The sequence below is a fragment of the Oncorhynchus kisutch genome, linkage group LG29 (genome assembly GCF_002021735.2).
Source record: "Oncorhynchus kisutch isolate 150728-3 linkage group LG29, Okis_V2, whole genome shotgun sequence".
In the NCBI taxonomy this organism is placed as follows: domain Eukaryota; kingdom Metazoa; phylum Chordata; class Actinopteri; order Salmoniformes; family Salmonidae; genus Oncorhynchus; species Oncorhynchus kisutch.
The window spans coordinates 14,014,615-14,036,551 of record NC_034202.2 but is presented as its reverse complement, the minus strand read 5'-3'; the positions used below and the strand labels follow the sequence as shown (position 1 = coordinate 14,036,551).

At 39.8% G+C, this 21,937-nt stretch overlaps 2 protein-coding genes across 11 annotated transcripts in view; both read left to right on the top strand.

Annotated features, from left to right (window-relative positions):
* The window catches only part of tnpo1 (transportin 1), a 61,644-nt gene extending 52,036 nt beyond the window's left edge, over positions 1-9,608 (top strand). Inside the window, exons 22-25 of one of the 2 annotated variants that reach the window (XM_020465435.2) lie at positions 686-785; positions 968-1,042; positions 1,672-1,811; positions 5,669-9,608. In XM_020465435.2, the coding sequence (XP_020321024.2) occupies positions 686-785; positions 968-1,042; positions 1,672-1,779 (283 nt within the window). In that variant the 3' untranslated portion in view covers positions 1,780-1,811; positions 5,669-9,608. Of the gene's footprint in view, positions 1-685; positions 786-967; positions 1,043-1,671; positions 1,812-5,668 lie in introns of those variants that run through there. The other variant, XR_004206133.1, reaches the window with a different exon arrangement.
* Positions 9,609-15,530: 5,922 nt separating this feature from the next.
* Positions 15,531-21,937, top strand: part of fcho2 (FCH and mu domain containing endocytic adaptor 2) — a 101,002-nt gene continuing 94,595 nt past the window's right edge. For 4 of the 9 annotated variants that reach the window (XM_031808842.1, XM_031808837.1, XM_020466313.2 and 1 more), the window contains exon 1: positions 15,533-15,731. In XM_031808842.1, the coding sequence (XP_031664702.1) occupies positions 15,699-15,731 (33 nt within the window). In that variant the 5' untranslated portion in view covers positions 15,533-15,698. Of the gene's footprint in view, positions 15,732-21,937 lie in introns of all 9 variants that reach the window. The other 5 variants (XM_031808838.1, XM_031808836.1, XM_031808839.1 and 2 more) reach the window with 4 other exon arrangements.

Sequence of the window (21,937 nt, the reverse complement as noted above, 5' to 3'; positions counted from 1 at the left end):
CTCCAGCTGCACGTGCTTATCCCAGAATTCCTCAAAACTTCCTTGAAGAAAAAAATTATAGTAAATATAGTGAATGCCATATCGGCCAAAGTGAAGTTATAAAGCAGTTTTAGTGACTCACGGTGTAAGTGAATAGAGTTAAGTGCCTTCACACAGTCTCAGAATGACAGGTTTGTTTGATCTGCATGCACAATTCTGATACTGTTTTAGATAACCTGAGAGAAATAATATTCTCTCCACAAGAATGTGTTGTACCGAACTAAGTAGTCTTTGTAAAAGTACTTCCAATAGTATCAAATCTTTGAAAGATCTAAAAGGTCGTAGATTGAATTCACATGTATAGAGTAAAAATTGCAAGTTGACATTTAATGTACTATAGGTTATATTTATAAAAATGTTTACAGTAACATATAATCAACAAAACCATTTGAGGCAATATGTAGTATTTTTATATTTTAGAAGGTATTTTACTTATACATGACATTTCATACGGAATTAGTTTTTGAATTGTGTTAGAATGTATTAATGGAAAGTATTAGTAATATGGCACACCTGTACAAGTAAGTTATTGAATGCAGTCAATGGTAACTTCAGAGTGCTATAAGGGTATTGAATTGTAATTCTATGCAGTACTTAAAGGCAGCCCTTCTGGCCTGGTGTAAAACGTGGCTGTTCCTGTTGGCAGGTGTACCTCTTTACGTAACATAAGAGACAATGAGGAGAAAGACTCCGCATTCCGAGGCATCTGCACTATGATCAGTGTCAACCCAGGAGGAGTTGTGCAGGTGAGGCCGCCTAGGCAACGCTGCCCTCTTGAGGATAACATATGAACTGCACTTTTCATGGCCCCATCAGTTGAGGACTAAGAAAAATAAAGGAACTGCATTACTGTTTCGATGGCCCCATTTCGTGAAGGATGTTAGTTGTAAAACTTGTCTCAAGCCAGACCTTTTCTCATTTCCTCCAGGATTTTATATTTTTTTGTGATGCAGTGGCCTCATGGGTAAATCCAAAGGATGATCTGCGAGACATGTTTGGCAAGGTAAGAACTGATCGTGACTTTGGCCTTTTTCATTTGGGCAAAATTCCGTCCACTCTCTTCCGTGACCCGGAAACTTGTAAGTGGTTGAGGAGAGTGTCAATTTCTTAGTAATTTCTTTGATAGCCTTGACAGCCAGTCCTTTTATGGAAGAGTTTTGACATCTGCCACACCCCCTTTGAAGCAGTTGTTTTCTCTAAGGAGAAAAGTATGCAAACGTTTAAATTATATCCTACTTATACTTGAATCTTTAACATTTCTTGCACAACTAGCTACATTAGTTTTATAACTTTACACATTCATTTTGGGATTCCACCCCTATAAACGTAATTTATGATGCGCGAGTGGAGTTATTTCATACAAGCGCATTTTCGTCCACGTTCCTTCACATCGCCAACTCTCCTCGATTACCTTTGACCTTTTTCAAAAGGAGGCGAGCGTGGAAGGAGGAGAGAGGATGCAGGAGTTAGACCTTTTCTCAATTGGAGTTGCTCATGTGCCATGGGCCAAGACTGAGTACCTTTGTGTGAGAAAGGAGAAGATGAGATTATCCTGATGCACAATGTGTGTGTGTATGCATGTGCGTTGCATAGCTTTGTGCATACATTGTAATTATGTGTTGATATTTTCAGATCCTCCATGGGTTCAAGAACCAGGTGGGCGAGGAGAACTGGGGGCGTTTCTCAGACCAGTTCCCTCTGCCTCTGAAGGAACGACTGGCAGCCTTCTACGGGGTGTAACACTTTCCATAGGAACAGGCCTGTTCAAGGGGGTACGTCGCGCATTCATGTTTAAAAATGGTTGAAAATCTAATTAGAGCTAAGATATCGGATCTAAGGCATTTTCGTGTCTCTTCAGTTTGTCATCCACCTTATTTGAGCAAAACGATAAAGCTAGCAACACTTTGTTGATATTAGAGGTCGACCGATTTATTTTTTTTATTTTTTTTTACGCCGATACAGATTATTGGAGGACAAAAAAAAGCCGGTACCGATTAATCGGTCATTATTATATATATTTTTGTAATAATGACAATTACAACAATACTGAATGAACACTTATTTTAACTTAATATAATACATCAATAAAATCAATTTAGCCTCAAATAAATGAGACATGTTCAATTTGGTTTAAATAATCCAAAAACAAAGTGTTGGAGAAGAAAGATAAAGTGCAATATGTGCCATGTAAGAAAGCTAACGTTTAAGTTCCTTGCTCAGAACATGAGAACACATGAAAGCTGGTGGTTCCTTTTAACATGAGTTTTCAATATTCCCAGGTAAGAAGTTTTAGGTTGTAGTTATTATAGGAATTATAGGACTATACCATTTGTATTTCGTATACCTTTGACTATTGGATGTTCTTATAGGCACTTCAGTATCGCCAGTGTAACAGTATAGCTTCCGTCCCTCTTCTCGCTCCTCTGGGCTCGAACCAGGAACACAACGACAACAGCGTTACCCATGCAGAGCAAGGGGAACAACTACACCAAGTCTCGGAGCGAGTGACGTTTGAAATGCTATTAGTGCGCACCCCGCTAACTAGCTAGCCATTTCACACCAGCCTAACCTCGGGAGTTGATAGGCTTGAAGTCCAACTGCAGAGCTGCTGCCAAAACGCACGAAAGTGCTGTTTGAATTAATGCTTATGAGCCTGCTGGTGCCTACCATCGCTCAGTCAGACTGCCCTATCAAATCATAGACTTAATTATAACATAATAACACACAGAAATGCGAGCCTTAGGTCAATTATATGGTCGAATCCGGAAACCATAATCTCAAAAACAAGAAGTTTATTCTATCAGTGAAATACGGAACCGTTCTGTATTTTATCTAACGGGTGGCATCCATCAGTCTAAATATTCCTGTTACATTGCACAACATTCAATGTTATATCATAATTACGTAAAATTCTGGCAAATTAGTTCGCAATGAGCCAGGCGGCCCAAACTGTTGCATATACCCTGACTCTGCGTGCAATGAACGCAAGAGAAGTGACACAATTTCACCTGGTTAATATTGCCTGCTAACCTGGATTTCTTTTAGCTAAATATGCAGGTTTAAAAATATATACTTCTGTGTATTGATTTTAAGCAAGGCATTGGTGTTTATTTATGGTTAGGTACACGTTGGCGCAACGACAGTCCTTTTTCGCGAATGCGTACTGCATCGATTATATGCAACGCAGGACACGCTAGATAGACTAGTTATATCATCAACCATGTGTAGTTATAACTAGTGATTATGATTAAACTTATTAAGTTTAATGCTAGCTATCAACTTACCTTGGCTTCTTACTGCATTCGTGTAACAGGCGGGCTCCTCGTGAGGCAGGTGGTTAGAGCATTGGACTAGTTAACCGTAGGGTTGCAAGATTGAATCCCTGAGCTGACAAGGTAAAAATCTGCCATTCTGCCCCTGAACAAGGCAGTTAACCCACCATTCCAAGGCCGTCATTGAAAATAAGAATGTGTTCTTAACTGACTTGCCTAGTTAAATAAAGATTAATTTTAATCTGCGTCCAAAATGACCGATTTCCGATTGTTATGAAAACTTGAAATCGGCCCTAATTAATTGTCCATTACGATTTAAGCGGTCGACCTCTAGTTGATATACAGTGCCTTCAGAAAGTATTCACACCCCTGGACTTTTTCCATGTTATGTTGTGTTACAGCCTGAATTTAAAATGGATTAAATTGAGATTTTTTTTGTCACTGGCCTAAACACAATACCTCACAATGTCAAAGTGGTATTATGTTTTTTGACATTTTTACAAATTAATTTAAAATTAAATGTCTTAAGTCAGTAAATTCATGTAAATACATGTCTTAATCAGCTTAAATTCATGGTAAAAAATGTGCTGAACAAGTCACATAATAAGTTGCATTGGACTCACACTGAAATAATAGTTTTTTTAATAGTGATTAGTGATTTTTGAATGACTACCTCATCTCTGTACCCCACACATACAATTATCTGTAAGGTCCTTCAGGCGAGTGAATTTCAAACACAGAACAGGGAAGCCTGTACAGAATAACAATACACAGATATAGACAGTTGAAGTTGGAAGTTTACATACAGTTAGATTGGAGTCATTTGTGTTCTTCAAACATGCCACAAATTTCTTGCTTACAACTATAGTTTTGGCAAGTCGGTTAGGACATCTGCTTTGTGCATGACACAAGTAATTTTTCCAACAGTTGTTTTCAGACAGATTATTTCACGATCTCAATTCCAGTGAGTCAGAAGTTTACAATACACTAAGTTGACTGTGCCTTTAAACAGCTTGGGAAATTCCAGAAAATTATGTCATGGCTTTAGAAGCTTCTGATAGGCTAATTTACATTATTTGAGTCAATTGGTGGTGTACCTGTGGATGTATTTCAAGGCCTACCTTCAAACTCAGTGCCTCTTTGCTTGACACCATGGGAAAATCAAAATAAATCAGAAAATAAATTGTAGACCTCCACAAGTCTGGTTGATCCTTTGACAATTTCCAAATGCCTGAAGTTACCACGTGTACTTTTGTTTGTACAGATGAACAAGTATAAACACCATGGGACCACGCAGCCGTCATACCGCTCAGGAAGGAGATGCGTTCTGTCTCCTAGAGATGAATGGACTTTGGTGCGAAAAGTGCAAATCAATCCCAGAACAACATGAAAATACCTTGTGGAAATTCTGGAGGAAACGGGTACACAAGTATCAATATCCACAGTAAAATGAGGCCTATATCGACATAACCTGAAAGGCCGCTCAGCAAGGAAGAAGCCACTGCTCCAAAACCACCATTAAAAAAGCCAGACTACGGTTTGCAACTGCCCATGGGGACAAAGATCGTACTTTTTGGATAAATGTCCTCTGGTCTGATGAAACAAAAATAGAACTGTTTGGCCATAATGACCATCGTTATGTTTGGAGGAAAAAAGAACACCATCCCAACCGTGAAGCACAGGGGTGTCAGCACCATGTTGTGGGGGTACTTTGCTGCAGGAGGGACTGGTGCACTTCACAAAATAGATGGCATCATGAGGCAGGGAAATTATGTGAATATATTGAAGCAACATAATAATGACCTGGGGCTGTTTCTCATGGTTCGTTCAAGGCCCCGTAGATCCAGTGAAGGGAAATCTGAACGCTACGGCATACAATGACATTCTAGATGATTCTGTGCTTCCAAATTTGTGGCAACAGTTTGGGGAAGGTCCTTTCCTGTTTCTGAGTTGACAATGTCCTCGTGCACAAAGCGAGGTCCATACAGAAATGGTTTGTAGAGATTGTGCAGACCAGTCAAGTTCTTCCACACCAGAGTCCTGATCTCAACCCCTTCAAACACTTTTGGGATGAATTGGAACGATGACTGCAAGCCAGGCCTAATCGCCCAACATCAATGCCTGACCTCTCTAATGCTCTTGTGACTGAATGCAAGTCCCTGCAGCAATGTTCCAACATCTAGTGGAAAGCCTTCCCAGAAGAGTGGAGTCTGTTATAGCAGGAAAAGGGGGACCATTTCCATATTAATCCAATTCAATTTTGGAATGAAATGTTCGAAGGATCTGTATGTGTGGGGGATGGGATTAAAGCATATTTTGCGATTAATATTGGTCTCCCTCTGTCTCTCTCATACCAGGTCATTCACTATGGGAGACGACGGATTGGAACCTCTTATACCCAGAGAACATGTTACCCTTTGCTGGGGAGGGAAGGGGGTGCAGACCGTGACCCCTCCTCAACCTTCTGGATGGGCGGGGTGGGAGGGAGGTGTTAGCCAGCCGAGGCACTCACCGCCCCCCCACGCAACAGGCGAGGGGAACATGAGGACCGGCGGGCCAAATTTATCAAGGGATGAAAAATGTATTTAATCATTTCCACATCACAATCAGTAATGAAAAGATGTCAGTTTAGCTTTTTGTTTTCTCTTTTTTTTTTTCTTCATCCATGCTCTCCAGCGACGTTAAACAAAACAAAAAATACGGGGAAAACTTTTGTTGTTTAGTTGTGGTAAAATCATGGTTTTATATTTACAGAGGGGGTAGTGCTGATTTGAGGATAAGCGGTCAGTGAAAAATAGCTTTTTAATCAATACATATCGGCCGGAAAGTGTCACTCAGAGGTAGGGGGAGGGAGGGTCTTGGTGTAGAACTAGACTGGAGGATACCAACCATAAAATGTATGTAGGGGTGGTTAAAAAAAATCAGGAAGTTGAGACCATTAACAACATTTCCATGCAAAGACAACATAGTATCCTCAACAGCCAGGACGGCTGCTAGCCAAACAGCAGCGGAGGGTATTCGAGTAAAGTAAATGCTGATACTATCATTAATTTCAAAAATTGAACCAGCAAGTTTTTCTTTTTTCTTTGGGAAACTGCCTCTGCATATCTTAGAATAAGAATAGCATGTATTTTCTTGTAGTCATCAAAGTAATTACATTGAGTTAATAAAACATCTTGTCAGTGCATATTTAGAGTAATATCAGAGTTTAAATCTTTATAGGCAGGTCAGAAGTTGTGTTGCCTAAACCAGTCAGTCGAACGCACATCACAGACAGAAGTGCATATGATTTTTATTTGTTGTGGTTGAAAAGTGACTTGTCTTAAAAACAGGAAATAACTAAGTAGCATGCTTGCGTCAAAGTTGGAAGTGAGGACAGTTGCTGTACAACGTTAGAGTGACGTCAGTGTGTGGCGTCATCGGATAGTTGTGGTATTTCTTGTGTAGCCCTGTGATGAGGTTTCTTAAACAACCATGTAGTTTCTCGTTTTTCAGGTTTTTATCCCTCCACCACCCCTTTGTTTACCAGAGGCTTTCCCGTCAGTGTCTAGCATGAACCAGGTTTAGAAAACATACACGTCTGGGAACTACCTTTTTTATATTCTCATCTAGTTGAATCCATCTAGCAGGGTTTTGGTTGTGATTCTAAAAAGAGACCGTGAACACTGCTTCATACATGTCATAACTTTAAGGTCAACTTTTTCAGGCTGCCTCTGTTCTGTGCTGTGTATGTGACGTGTTCTGTGCATGCATGGACGTTTTACTAGCGGCCATAATATCAGACTCTTAGATGCTTACCTGACTCATATTGTTTAAAATCTCAATTTCCATCTTTCTCACCTTTCCCGAAAACAAAACTTTGAATCGTGGAGACGTATTTCTAACCTTGTCAGAGGAGGGAGGTAGGGAGCGGGGTCGAGAAAAGGCATACAGGGCTTTGGCTGAACGTGTTCCTCCTTTTGTTCCTTGAGTATTACTACTGGGACTATGGCACTGTCTTGATAGCGTGTCTGTCTCTGACCTTGTTTGGTTGTCGATCCAACAGCAAGCAAATCGTTGTTTTAAATTATTTTATTTTTTTCCCTTGTACTGTTCTTTTCTGTTATTGTGGCTTTGCTTTTTGTTTTAAAAGCATGACCTTTGAGGATGATTGTAATGACCGTTTTGAATGCAGCGTACTCTAATGCTTGATCCCTTGCGTGTTGGTGGCCCTTTACTTCCCAAACCATTTAGTTGACGTACAATATTGGACCTTGTATCTCATACATACCTGCAGGAGCATTTCCCCCCCCCCCACCTTTTACCTGTAGCCCACATCCAAATGTATTATCTTGTTAAATACTGTGAAGCTTGACCTACTTTTGGTTCCTTTTTGTTTTGGAGTGTTATTGTTTTTGACAGAAGTCTTGATGTTGTTGATTGCCTGAATTTATCCCATGGTTGTCAGAGATTGGGTTGGGGAGAAAGCATCTTTATGCCCAACCAACTAATCAGATTCACTCTGTAGGTGAGTGTAATCATTTTGTAGTATTTTGTCCCCCCTCACAAAGAACATTGGAAGCACTTGTTCAAACAGACTACACATACACATACTTTAGTAGACCCACACATTTACGTACTCATAAAGTATTCATTTACAGGAGACTTATACCACTAAACACCTCATGTATTACTTCACTGGGTATTCGATATGGGATAGTCACTTCTAAATATATATATTTTTAAACTTGTGGGTGTATTTGACCTGTTTTTAAATATACGATTCTCAATATCAGAAATGCTCTAAAAGATAATTGGTGTAAACTAAGCCTGGATATGAAGTACTGCAGATATAGCCACAAACCCTTTCCAAAGCCAACAAACTAAGGTTGTTATTATTATTATACATTTTGTATTGTTATTTTTGTAACTGTATTGATGGGAGGTTTTACTCATTGGTAACATGTAGTTAATGGGACATTTTAACAATAGTAAAAAAAACGAAATGATGGGGTATGTCAAGTTAGCCTGGATCCAAACTGGATTGTTCCTTTTCACTTCACCAGGCTAATAAGACATCATGGGATATATGGAGGCACTTGTTTCTGTAGTTGTTTTTGTGCCATGTCTGCTGTGTCCTGAAGTTGAAATTAATTGAGTTTTTGTCACATTCCAGGTGTTTTTGTCATGTAAAAAATTGGATGAGGCATGGCTTGGTTAGTTTCGTCCTACCACTACTTGTCACACTGAATTTTAAAAAATACAAACATAGAGGGCCGGTTTCCGAGACACAGGTTAAACCTAGTGGTGGACTAAAAAGCATGGTGAATGGAGAATATCCACTGAAGTTGTTGTTTATTCCAGGACTTAGCTTTATCTGTGTCCCCCACAGAACCGGTGTGCTGTTTTACTGATATTGCCGCTGCTATGATGTAGTTTCTTTACTTGAATATTTGTTTGTAGTAACCTCGGGAGGTTATGTTTACCGTTATTTTTCTTGTTGTTATTTTCCAAATGTATGCCTTTTTTCCATCTCCCTTTACCGATAAGAGATTAGTAAGCCTCTCCTGCTTTAACCCTTGAATACAGAGCATATACCTGTCCATGGGTGTTCAGTTCACTGTGTTTTGATATGTGTGCTAGCTCACCATTAAGACACTGAGACTTACACACACCCAGAGTCAGTGTCAAAGAATAATTGTATCTAGATATACACAGACATTCAAATTGACTTGTAACTTTGAGGAATATGAAATTAGGAAGAGAACTTGCACATAATTAATGCAACTGTGGCAAAGTGATTGTAAAGACATTTTTAGGTGGTGTTAAAATGTAATATGTACATGATGCCTTGATAACAACTGGATGATTTTGATGGTGATTTGTAATGATGGTGATTCATAATGTTTTCCAATAATGGAAGAAAGACCTTAGACATTAAGCGAAAAACAAATAGGCTCATGGCTTCTTACAGCTTTGTTTGCAAATTGAGGTCTTTCATTTTGAAGAAGCGAGGGGCAAAAATAGCTTTATTGAAAAATCTTATTCTCTTTTTACAGCACCAACCAACCGCAGTAGAATGTCTCATTTAAAGAACACCTCTAACAATAGCCTAATACCTTAATTTAGCCATGAGAAAAAAAAATGTGACTAGAATTTCTCCCAAGTCTGCCTTCATCCTTTTCGCTGAATAATGTAAGAAACTAGTGATTTTATTTCGATACAGTACCAGTCAAAAGTTTGGAAACACCTACTCGTTAAAGGATTTGTATTTATTTGGACTATTTTCATTCATTGTAGAATAATAGTGAAGACATCAAAACTATGAAATGGCACGTGGTCATGTAGTAACCAAAAAAGTGTTAAACAAATCAAAACATTTCAAATTCTTTAAAGTAGCCACCCTTTGCCTTGATGACAGCTTGACACACTCTTGGCATTCTCTCAACCAGCTTAATGAGGTCATCACCTGGAATGTTTTTCCAACAGTCTTGAAGGAGTTACCACATATGCTGAGCACTTGTTGGCTGCTTTTCCTTCACTCTGCCGTCCAACGCATCCCAAACCATCTCAATTGGGTTGAGGTAGGGTGATTGTGGAGGCCACGTCATCTGATGCAGCACTCCATCACTCTCCTTGGTCAAATAGCCCTTAACACAGTCTGGAGGTGTGTTGGGTCATTGTCCCGTTGAAAACAAGTGATAGGCCCACTAAGCACAAACCAGATGGGATGGCGTATAGTTGCAGAATGCTGTAGTAGCCATGCTGGTTTAGTGTGCCTTGAATTCTAAATAAATCACAGACAGTGTCACCAGCAAAGCACCATAACTCCACCACCTCCATGCTTCACGATGGGAACCACACATGCAGAGATCATCCGTTCACCTACTCCGCATCTCACGCGGCGGTTGGAACCAAAAATCTTATTTGGACTCATTAAAAGGACATATTTCCACTGGTCTAATGTCCATCACTCGTGTTTCTTGGCCCAATCAAGTCTGTTCCTCCTTATTGGTGTCCTTTAGTAGTGGTTTCTTTGCAGCAATTTGACCATGAAGGCCTGATTCATGCAGTCTCCTCTGTACAGTTCATGTTGTCTATTACTTGAACTCTGAAGCATTTATTTGGGCTGCAATCTGTGGTGCAGTTAATTGCAGATTTGAGGCTGTTAACTCTAATGAACTTATCCTCTGCAGCAGCGGTAACTCTGGGTCTTCCTTTTCTATGGCGGTTCTCAATGGAGCCAGTTTCATCAATGCGCTTGATTGTTTTTGCGACTGCACTTGAAGACTCAAAGTTCTTTACATTTTCTGTATTGACTGACCATGTCTTAAAGTAATGATGGACCATCATTTCTTTTTGCTTATTTGAGATGTTCTTGTCATAAGATGGACTTGGTCTCTTACCAAATAGGGCTATCTTCTGTACACCACCCTACCTTGTCACAACACAACTGATTTGGCTCAAACGCATTAAGAAGGAAACAAATTCCACAAATCAACTTAACAAGGCACACCTGTTAATTGAAATGCATTCCAGGTGACTACCTCATGAAGCTGATTGAGAGAATGCCAAGATTGTGCAAATATGTCATCAAGTCAAAGGGTGGCTACTTTGAAGAATCTCGAATTTAAAATATTTATTTAACACTTTTTTTTCTGTTACTACATGATTCCATATGTGTTATTTCACAGTTTGTCTTCACTATTATTCTACAATGTAAAATGTAAAAATGAAGACAAACCCTTGAATGAGTAGGTGTCCAAACTTTTGACTGGTTTCTGTAAATTCTGATGAAATTTTAAAGGCCCAGTGCAGTCAAACTTTATTTAACTGTTTTATATACACTATGAGACTGGAATAATACTGTGAAAATTATAATGCCATTTAGTGCGAGAGGTTTTTGAAAAGGCCACCTGAAATTTCAGCCTGTTTTGGTGGGATGGAGTTTTGACCTTCCATGGTGACATCACCATGAGGTAAATGAGCTAATAGACCAATAAGAAAGAGGGTTATAAAACCTTCCTGCCAATAACAGCTAATTTTCAGTTTTCCCCTCCCCACTCCCAAACAGTCCAAGCAACATTTTTGCTTGAGAAATCGATCTTTGCTAAGAAGCTATTTTTGTTTATTTTGGACCATTTTAATTGAAAGCGTTAAGCCGACTAGGTGAAAGATGTCTGTGCCCTTGAGCATGGCATTTAACCCTAATTGCTCCTGTAAGTCGCTCCGGATAAGCGCGTCCACTAAATGACTAAAATGTACTTAATTGTTTCCCAGAAATGATTTGATAGTGAGATAAATAAATAAAAACAGCTGCATTGGACCTTTTTTTTTTAAAGGTAAAATAATTTTCGGGGCCACCAAATATTTTGGATCATGCAAAGAATCTATATTGTACTGTAGTAATTTTGTAATGACATTTGTATGATGTGATGGATGTTAACGGTAATCACTGCTTGGATCTGTACATAGTTGAGAATAAATTGTTTACATAAGTCTGGGACTGCTCTTTTCTGTTACTTTAGTGTTCATTTTTTTTTTAAATGCACTTTAATTTGATCTAATTGTTTTGAACCTGGTCAACATCAGGTCGGATAGACCAGTTATCGATTACCCCCATTGACCCCATACTTTCATCCACCATAGACAATTAGAGGCGAGGTGATTGTGTCGATGACGGCAGTGTAATGTCCCTATGGAGGAGCCCGTTGCAGCCTAAGTGTATACAGATAAGTGTGTTAATGGGAACTACATAGCTACGGAAAGACCTACCACTCTTACATAGCATCACCGGTCTTAAGACTTTCTCTTAGAGAAACACTGCTCTATCTCCCATTCATGCGATAATGACTGAACAATAGTTAGTAGTTGACAGGCACCAAGAGGTCCACCAAAGAGAATAGCCCACATGACACAGAAAAGGATTGTACTAACTGCCCTGAAGGAGGTGATATGAGATACCCAGTGGTTCTAATGTTATAAAACATTTTTGCATAGCCTGGTATCCTTGCCCACAGGCTGATAGTCATCACAGCAATATAGAACATTAAAATACACTGAAAATAAATATAAATGCAACAAGTAAAGGGTTTGTCCACTGTTTCATGAGCTGAAATAAAATATCCCAGAAATGTTCAGTATGCACAAAAAGCAAATTTCTCTCAAATGTGCAGAAATGTGTTTATATCCCTGTTAGTGAGCATTTCTCCTTTGCCAAGATAATCCATCCACCTGACTGGTGTGGCATATCAAGAAGCTGATTAAACAGCATGATCCGTACACAGGTGCACCTTGTGCTGGGGACAAAAAAAGCCAGTCTAAATGTGCAGTTTTGTCACACAACAGGTGTCTGAAGTTTTGAGGGTCAGTGCAATTGGCATGCTGGCTGCAGGAATGCCCACCAGAGCTGTTGCCAGAGAATTGAATGTTAATTTCTCTACCATAAGACGCCTCCAATGTCATTTTAGAGAATTTGGCAGTACGTCCAACCGGCCTCACAACCGCAGACCATGTGTTTGGCATTGTGTGGGTGAGTCGTTTGCTGATATCAGTGTTGTGAACAGAGTGCTCCATGGTTCGTTGTCTGTGCTCTACGGACAACGAACACAATTGGATTTTATCAATGGCAATTTTGAATGAACAGAGATACCTTTACAAGATCCTGAGGCCCATTGTCGTGCCATTCATCTGCCACCATCACCTCATGTTTCAGCATGATAATGGCCATCTCGCAAGGATCTGTATACATTTCCTGGAAGCTGAAAATGTCAATTTTCTTCCATGGCCTGCATACTCACCAGACATGTCACCCATTGAGCATGTTTGGGATGTTCCAGTTCCCGCCAGTATCCAGCAACTTCACACAGCCATTGAAGAGGAGTGGAACAACATTCCACAGGCCACAATCAACAGCCTGGTCAACTCTATGTGAAGGAGATGTGTCACGGTGCATGAGACAAATGGTAGTCACTGACTGTTTTTCTGATTCACACTCCTATTTAAAAAAAAAAATCTGTGACCAACAGATGCATATTTGTATTCCCAGAGTCATGTGAAATTCATAGGTTAGGACCTAATGAATTTGTTTGAATTGACTGATTTCCTTATATGAGCTGTAAAATCTTTGAAATTGTTTCATGTTGCGTTTATATTTTTGTTATCCCATGGAACTTCAGAGATTTGACATTAGACGTGGAATTAAACAAGGATGCCAAATTTCTCCTTTCTTATATATTGGTCACAAGTTATGGCACTTCATGTGCCATAACTTGTGACCAATATATAAGAAAGGAGAAATTTGGCATCCTTGTTTAATTCCACGTCTAAATAAGGATAGTTTTAGGGGTAATCCGATACAAGACAAAGAGATACAATGTTCACAATTGGCTGATGATACCACCATTTTTTTAATGAAGTCATGAAAGCTATTACATGTGAGAAGGCATTAATACACTTATCTGGTTTATCTCTGAATATTAGGAAATGTGAATTATTTGCGTTGAAAAGATGTGACTTAAACTCAGTATGTAATATCCCTGTAAAAGATGATCGCATATCTTGGCATTAAAGTTAGCAAAGATCAGAAAGAAAGGGCCAACTTAAATGTATCTTCTATTGTAGAGAAAATTGGAAAGAGATGTAACTCCTGGTTATTAAGAGATCTTTCTTTATCTGGACATGTGCTTTTATCAAAATCTGAAAGTCTGTCCAGATGAATTTATACCTCCCTTGCCTTAGATGTTCCTGTCAGTAACTAAAATGGTTGATACTAAATGATTTAACTGCATATGGAAGAATAAACCTCATTATTTAAGAAAAGCGGTAATATGTAGCACCCAAAGTGAGGGAGGGTTGAATCCTCTGAATTTTAAAACCTCTAATATAATCTTTAAGATCAAATGGATACAAAACTATTAAAGAAATAAGGATTGCATTTGGAATATAATCCCTAATTTAATATTCCAACAGATTGGTGGTCTAGAATTCTTACTCAAATGCAACGTTGATATGGGTAAAATCCCTATTAAGCTTGCTAACTTTCATAAACAACTACTTCTAACTTGGAACCTCATGTACAAACACAATTTTTCCCCACATAGGTATACATTCTGGAATAATAAAGACATAAAATACAAAAACAAGTCTTTATTTTTCAAGAACTGGTTGGACAACAACATTATTTGGGTTAAACAATAATAGAATAATGATGGCCAACTATATGATTATCAAGAATTCTAGGAGAACACACAATGTTACATTCACTCCTGAGGAGTATCACATTGTTAGAGCTGTCCCTAAAGGTGCTTTTCTTCTTTTAGGAGAATATAACAATACTCCAAGTGCAACTGTTGAGGATTTGTAGCCTCAATACAATTAGAAGGAATTGACATTTTAAACTATAAATGTAATAACATGTATATAAGGAACTATGTCAATATGTTACTATTCCCTCTGCTAAAATGTACTGGAATGTAGCCCTAGGACAAGTGAATTGGAACAAAGTTTTGTTATTGTCTGGTAAGTATTGTATATCTAATAAGGTGAAAGAAGTATCATACAAACTCATTCATAGAATCTACCCTGTAAAGACCTTTTGTTATACACAGATTTAAAATAGCTATTGACAACAAATGTGTATTTTGTGGTTGTGACCCAGAAAATCTTGACTATTTATTTTGGGACTGTTCTTATGTCAGAAAATTTTGGAGTGAGAAGATTTTATTTGATAAGAAACTACTATTAATGTTAATCTGAGAGACTCTGATATGTTTTATTTTGATCCAAATGATATGGAACCTGATTTAACTTTCCTTGTTAATTTGTTTATCTTTCATGGAAGATTCTTTATCCATAAAATGAAGTGGGCAGAGAACAAACCCCTCTTCATATGATTTAAAATAGAATTTAAATATTATTTTGTCATTATCAGTAAATGTAAAAACAAAAAAGCAATACGCACCATAAAACAATGTAACAAATTGAAAATGAATATTGATATGTAATACCACTGTTAGATTTATGTACTTTTGCTTGTATATTTCTGTGGGGGAGGGGGGGGGGGTTGTATTTGTTGTGTTCATAATAATATTAAAAAACACACAAAAACGTGTTCAGTATAATTCTAGAACCCATTCTAGAATATCAGTGCAGAACAGAAACTGCTGTTGTTTTTCTTCCCACCATGGGTGGCGCTGTTTCTTCGTCTGAATTTTTGGAGGAGAAAGATTGAATTCAGTTGCCTTTCGCTTCCTAAAGGAGGTGGAGTCAGGTGGGGAGGGAGAAGAAAGAGGAGCGTAGGGAAAAGGAGCAAAAGGCAAACAACGGAAACGGAGAACGGCGGAGCAATTGCCTGAATTTAAATTAAACAAGAATATAGTTGCTGAGAGAAAAGAAGAAGAAACCAAGATGATAACGCCCTACTTCCTAGAGAATTTCTGGGTAGGTTCAGCTTTTTTTTGGCCGGGTTAGTAGGCTAAATTGTTTAGCTCAAGTCCCACAGTCCCGAAAGTGGATATGACAAAGACATTAACAAATATATTATTCGCTTCAACCAGATTTATGCGTGATCTTTCCAGTGAAATTGAAGGATCTGGGTCAACACAATGTCACCCCCGCTACTTTTCTCGGCGAATATTATTTTGTCACCCCGGCGATTGGGCCTCTGAATGATATCTAACATGACCGCTGAATTGAATCCACCTCTTGTGCAGTCAATTGGCTGTTAAGGAGTGTCTTGGAATGTTTATGGTCTTTCCCGTGGAAATGATTGGACCTTTGTCATTGTCATTCACAATCCCTACTCGTCAGTTTCTTCCATACTGATGTTTCAGTGAGTCCAGATGTTTTAATAAGTTTGATTCAGGCTTATGCTAACTAAGGTGCTACGGTGTTGCAACATTTGTCTGAGTAAGAATGGTTACAATGTTGCAGTTTCCGTTACTGTACTACGTTGAAACATACTGAATTCTCCCTGAGCGATCGGTTCTGTTTTGACGTGGCCACATTGTGACTGAAGCTAGTTCAATTTAATCGATTATGTCGTATGAAGGCCTTTCCCATAAGGTCCACAATGTTTATTTTGCATCAAATTGTATTTGTCACATGCGCCGAATACCACATGTGTAGACCTTAAAGTGAAATGCTTACTTACAAGACCTTAACCAACAATGCAGTTTGAAGAAAAATAAGTGATAAGTAAAAAAATATATAAGTTACAAATAATTAAAGAGCAGCAGTAAAATAACAATAGTGAGGCTATATACGGGTACAGAGTCAATATGCGGGGGCACCGGTTAGTCCAGGTAATATGTACGTATTAGGTAGAGTTATTAAAGTGACTATGCATAGATAATAAACAGAGAGTAGCAGCAATGTAAAATAGGGGTTGTTGATGATTAGCTGTTCAGGATTCTTATGGCTTGGGTGGAGAAGCTGTTAATTAAGAAGTCTTTTTGACCTATACTTGGTGCTCCAGTACCGTGCTGTAACAGAGAGAACAGTCTATGACTAGGGTGGCTGAAGTCTTTGACAATTGTTAGGGCCTTCATCTGACACCGCTTGCTATAGAGGTCCTGGATGGCAGGAAGCTTGGCCCCAGTGATGTACTGGGCCGTTCGCACTACCCTCTGTAGTGCCTTGCGGTCGGAGGCCGAGCTGTTGCCATGCCAGGCAGTGCAGCTGTAGAACTTTTTAAGGATCTGAGGACTTATGCAAAAACCTGCTCCACTACAGCCCCATCGATGAGAATGGGGACGTGCTTGGTTCTCCTTTTCCTGTAGTCCACAATCATCTCCTTTGTCTTGATCACATTGAGGGAGAGGTTGTCTCTGACCTCCCTATAGGCTGTATCATCGTTGTCGGTGATCAGGCCTACCACTGTTGTGTCATCAGCGGGGAGGGGGGGGGGGGGACTAGGGTGATCTGCTTGAAACATATTGGTATTACAGACACCGTCAGGGACAGGTTGAAAATGTCAGTGAAGACACCTGCCCGTTGGTCAGCGCATGCTCATATTACACTTCCTGGTAATTCATCTGGCCTTGTGAATGTTGACCTGTTTAAAGGTCTTACTCACATCGGCTATCGAGAGTGCCATCACACAGTTGTCCAGAACAGCTGATGCTCTCATGCATGTTTCAGTGTTACTTGCTGCGAAGCGAGCATAGAAGTAATTTAGCTTGTCTGGTAGGCTCGTGACCTTGGGCAGCTTGTGGCTGTACTTCCCTTTGTAGTGTGTAATAGTTTGCAAGCCCTGTCACATCCGCCGAGCATCGGATCCGGTGTAGTACAATTCATTCTTAGTCCTGTATTGACACTGTTTGATGGTTTGTCGGAGGGCATAACGGGATTTCTTATCAGCTTCCGGGTTAGAGTCCCGCACCTTGAAAGCGGCAGCTCTACCCTTTAGCGCCGTGCGGATTTTGCCTGTAATCAATGGCTTCTGGTTGGGGTATGTACATACAGTCACTGTGGGGACAACGTCATCGATACACTTGTTGATGTGGTGTACTCCTCAGTGCCATCGGAAGAATCCTGGAACATATTTCAGTCTGTGGTAGCAAAACAGTCCTGTAGCTTAGCATCTGCTTCTTCTGACCACTTTTTTAATTGACAAAGTCACTGGTGCTTCCTGCTTTAGTTTTAGTTTTTTTAGTAGTCGTTCAATCTTCTCTGTGTAACATTTGGGACAATGGGACAATTTGGAGTACAACAGATTTCTCATCCCTTGATTGAGGTACGTTTTCCGAGCCATATCTCGCACCCGCTCCGCAGTGTCTTAATTTAAGCAAACGGCCTGTTTTACCATGTCGTGCAGATGAAAGCAAGCGTAAGGTGTTGGATCTGCTGGCTATCGCAGCCACCTGCTACTTTGACAGCCTAGGCTTTATGGCAATGGACTTTGATATTGCCCCCCCCCCCCTTGCCTACTGTACATCACACACATATACAGGAACCCTACCATAACATGACATTAGCATTTCCCTGTTGAAGGGCACAGACGGACAGTGACAGTGCATGTGGTGTGTAATCGCTGGTGTTTGGGGCCTCATTCCACAGATGTTTGTTGAGATCATAAGGAAGTAGCGGTCAGGGTGCGTCCCCTCCATTCTGTTTCATAACAATCACAACAGTCAGCTGGACTAACCAGACCCAGAAATGAGGTCCTGCTGAGATGGAGCAGTACAGTGGAGAGGAAAGAGGCCAGAAGTCTGGGATATACAACACTTGTTAGCCTAGTCTGTGATACAGTAGGTTGATATCGGCTGTGACTGGTTGAACGCTATCAATAAGGCTTCATTGACAGTAGAACTCATCTTGATGAAGATAATGTAACACACACACACACACCATACTTTTTGAAGACCTTTGATATATATTTTTTATCTACTAGAGCAATGGGTATATGATACAAGGAAATTGGCTTCGGAGTGAAGAGCACAAAGTGTATTTTTACTCTGCCATATAATAGTACAAGGAGAGGAAGGAGGAGGATGACTGTGTGCCTACACTAATAGTAGCTACACCACTGATTTCAGTGGTGGAAAAAGTACTCAATTGTCATGTAAAAGTAAAGATACTTTAATAGCAAATGACTCAAGTAAACGTGAAAGTCACCCAGTAAAATACTACCTGAGGAAAAGTCTAAAAGTATTTGGTTTAAAAATACTTAAGTATCAAAAGTAAATGGAATTGCTAAAATGTACTTAAGTATAAAAAGTACAAGCATAAATAATTAAGCAAACCAGACTGCACAATTTTCTTTTGTTATTGACGGATAGCCAGGGGCACACTCCAACACTCCAGACATAATTTACAGATGAAGCATTTGTGTTTAGTGAGTCCGCAAGATCAGATGCAGTAGGGAAGACCAGAGGTGTTCTCTTGATAAGTGTGTGAATTGGACTATTTTCCTGTCAAAATGTAACAAGTACATTTGGGAAAATGTATGGAGAAAAAATACATTATTTTATTTCGGAGTGTAGTAAAAGTTGCCAAATATATAAATGGTAGAGTACAGATACCCCAAAAACGGACTTACTGTAAGTAGTACTTTAAAGTATTTTTTACTTAAGTAATTTATACAATTGATCACTTTCAAGTCACTCGACAATTGGACTAATCTTGATGTGGCACAGCGGTCTAACATGCTGACCAGACCAGACTCGTCGCGTGCTCGAGCGTTGCAAAATAAATGTACACATACATGTTATTCAATCATTGCACCCACACTGCTCGTGAGCGTCGGCGTGGCCAGGCGCTAAATAGAAATCGGCTCTATTTGTGACGCTCAACACGCTGCAAGTCCGGCCTCTCCCATCTCCTCATAGGTTTTTAGAAGCATATACCCACGTGGGTGATTGTAGCATATACCCCCGGTAGGTTGTAGTAATGCTGTAAAGTTGGTTGCCAACCGGCATATTAAGTCCAAAATAAAATAAAGAAGCCTGAGGAAGGAAAAAGGAAAAAAACGGCAAACTAAATTCCTATCTGTGGATTAATGCTTTTCGACCTGTCCGCACACGCTCGTCTGGTTTGGTCAGCATGTTAGGCACTATCTCAGTGCTAGAGGCGTCATTACAGATCCTGGTTAGATTCCAGGCTGTATCACAACCGGCTGTGATTGTGAGTCCCATAGTGTGGCGCATAATTGACCCAGCGTCGTCCGGGTTAGGGTTTGGCCTGGGTAGCCCTTCATTGTAAATAAGAATTTGTTCTTAACTGACTTGCAAAGTTAAATAAAGGCTAAATAAAAGAGAAAAAATATATAGGCTTTGGCCAAATAACACCACTGATTTCTTGAAAAAAATTTTAAATATATGTTTTGATGTACTTCAACTTACTAGACTTGAGAAACCGGTATATGATGGTAGGAAATCAGGTTTAGAGAGAAAGAATGAAGACCGCAAGGTGTATTTTTACTCTGCCCAACGTGTCGTTTCTCTAGAGAGAAATCAAATAATTTACAAGAGAAACCAAGTCATGAACTATGTGGGATGCTGGGCACACACACACACTCTCTCTTACACACACACACACACACACATAGATATTTTCACCGACTCTTGCACATCATCCATCCATGCACATGCCCTGAATTTCAAAATGTTGACATGGCAGCATCTCTTCCCTCAGCTAAACAAACAAGTGTTTTAGGAATGCAGGAAACACAGTGTAGTGTCTACTGTGTCACTGCTATGCTTCCCATTCAATGGATTTGCTCCCCATTTTAAATGAGTATTTCATATTTTCTACCCAACAGTCAATAGTATAGTACAGTTGCAGCTGTACTGAAACAGTACAATATTCAGTATTGTTTGCGGTCTACTGTGTTTTTTATGTTGCGTTTGTTTGCATGCATAATGCATTGTGTTCATGTACAGTAGGCTCCATATAATCCAGGAGCGTATTCAATAATGTTCAGATAGACATGTATTGTGCAGAACAGACATGGCTCTCTTATCGTGTGGAATAGCTTTGTGTCGGCTCTAAACATTAGATTTCTGTCTGCTATTTCAATGTCTCAACCTACTGAATGTGACTTTACCTCAGGCCAGGCATATAGCCTACTGCCCTCCAAGTGAACTGTCTGTCAGTGGATCAGCAGGTTGGGTTGAGAGAGCACTGTAGCTCTCTAAATCAGTGTTGTATGGAGGCAGGGCTTGTGTCTGTCCCCCTCAGCGTTTCATGGGACAATAAGATGGCACCGCGATAAGCAAACCGTGTTAATAGAGCAAACAGCCCTGGGACATATTTCTTATCCCTGTGGTGAGGACCTTGTGTGTTTGTGTGTGTGTGTGTACTAGTGGAAAGGCAAGGGAGCTAGTGGGAAGTTATTAGACCACACACCAGGAAGGAGAAAGCTGTCCTAGGGACACACACATCCACATAATTCATACACACTGAAACACACCGAGAATGTTCTAAAAAAATGACTGTTGACATTTGTTTGGGTTTTTACTTTGATTAGCCTCAAATGTAGTTTCAAATCACTCCATCCTTCCAATATGTGATGAAACATGGTGAGATGAGACACCGGGCCTAGTAACATTACCATAGCTTCTGCCCTCTCCCTCACTGTAAAGAGCCACTGTCCAAATAGTAAATGGCTGCCTTTGTTTGTCTTGCCTCTTATTTGTTTTCCTCCACTGAGCGTTGAATATGAGGTCATCACAAAATGTCATGCTAGCTCCTAACTCCGACCCCTGACTCTCTCGCTCTGTGGAGAGGAATATAGGACAATATTTGTTGTTGTTTTGTTTTGGGTTATGGCCATGAGATTCATTGTTGAGCTCATCAGAGATGGGCCCAGCCTTATGACAGTTGGAGGAATCTTTTCTTTCTCCCCTGGTATCTGGGGTTGGGAAGAATAGGTCAACATTGAGTTGGGAAACGTGGATTCCGCAGGGAACGGTTACTCTTGAGTCGAGTCAATTTTATATTTTGCCTCCCAAATAAGGCCCAGAGTTTTTCCTCGTCAGGTCACGTTGTCAGGAAAACTCCTGGCCCTATAGACATTTGTGCTTGGGAGCAACTTGGAAAGGCAACTATTCCTCTGCCAACAGAATGCTTGATTATGAATGGGGTGTGGTGGAGACGGCAGTAAAATATAGGTCTAGAATGGTAGTTGCTTGCCTCGCAGCAAT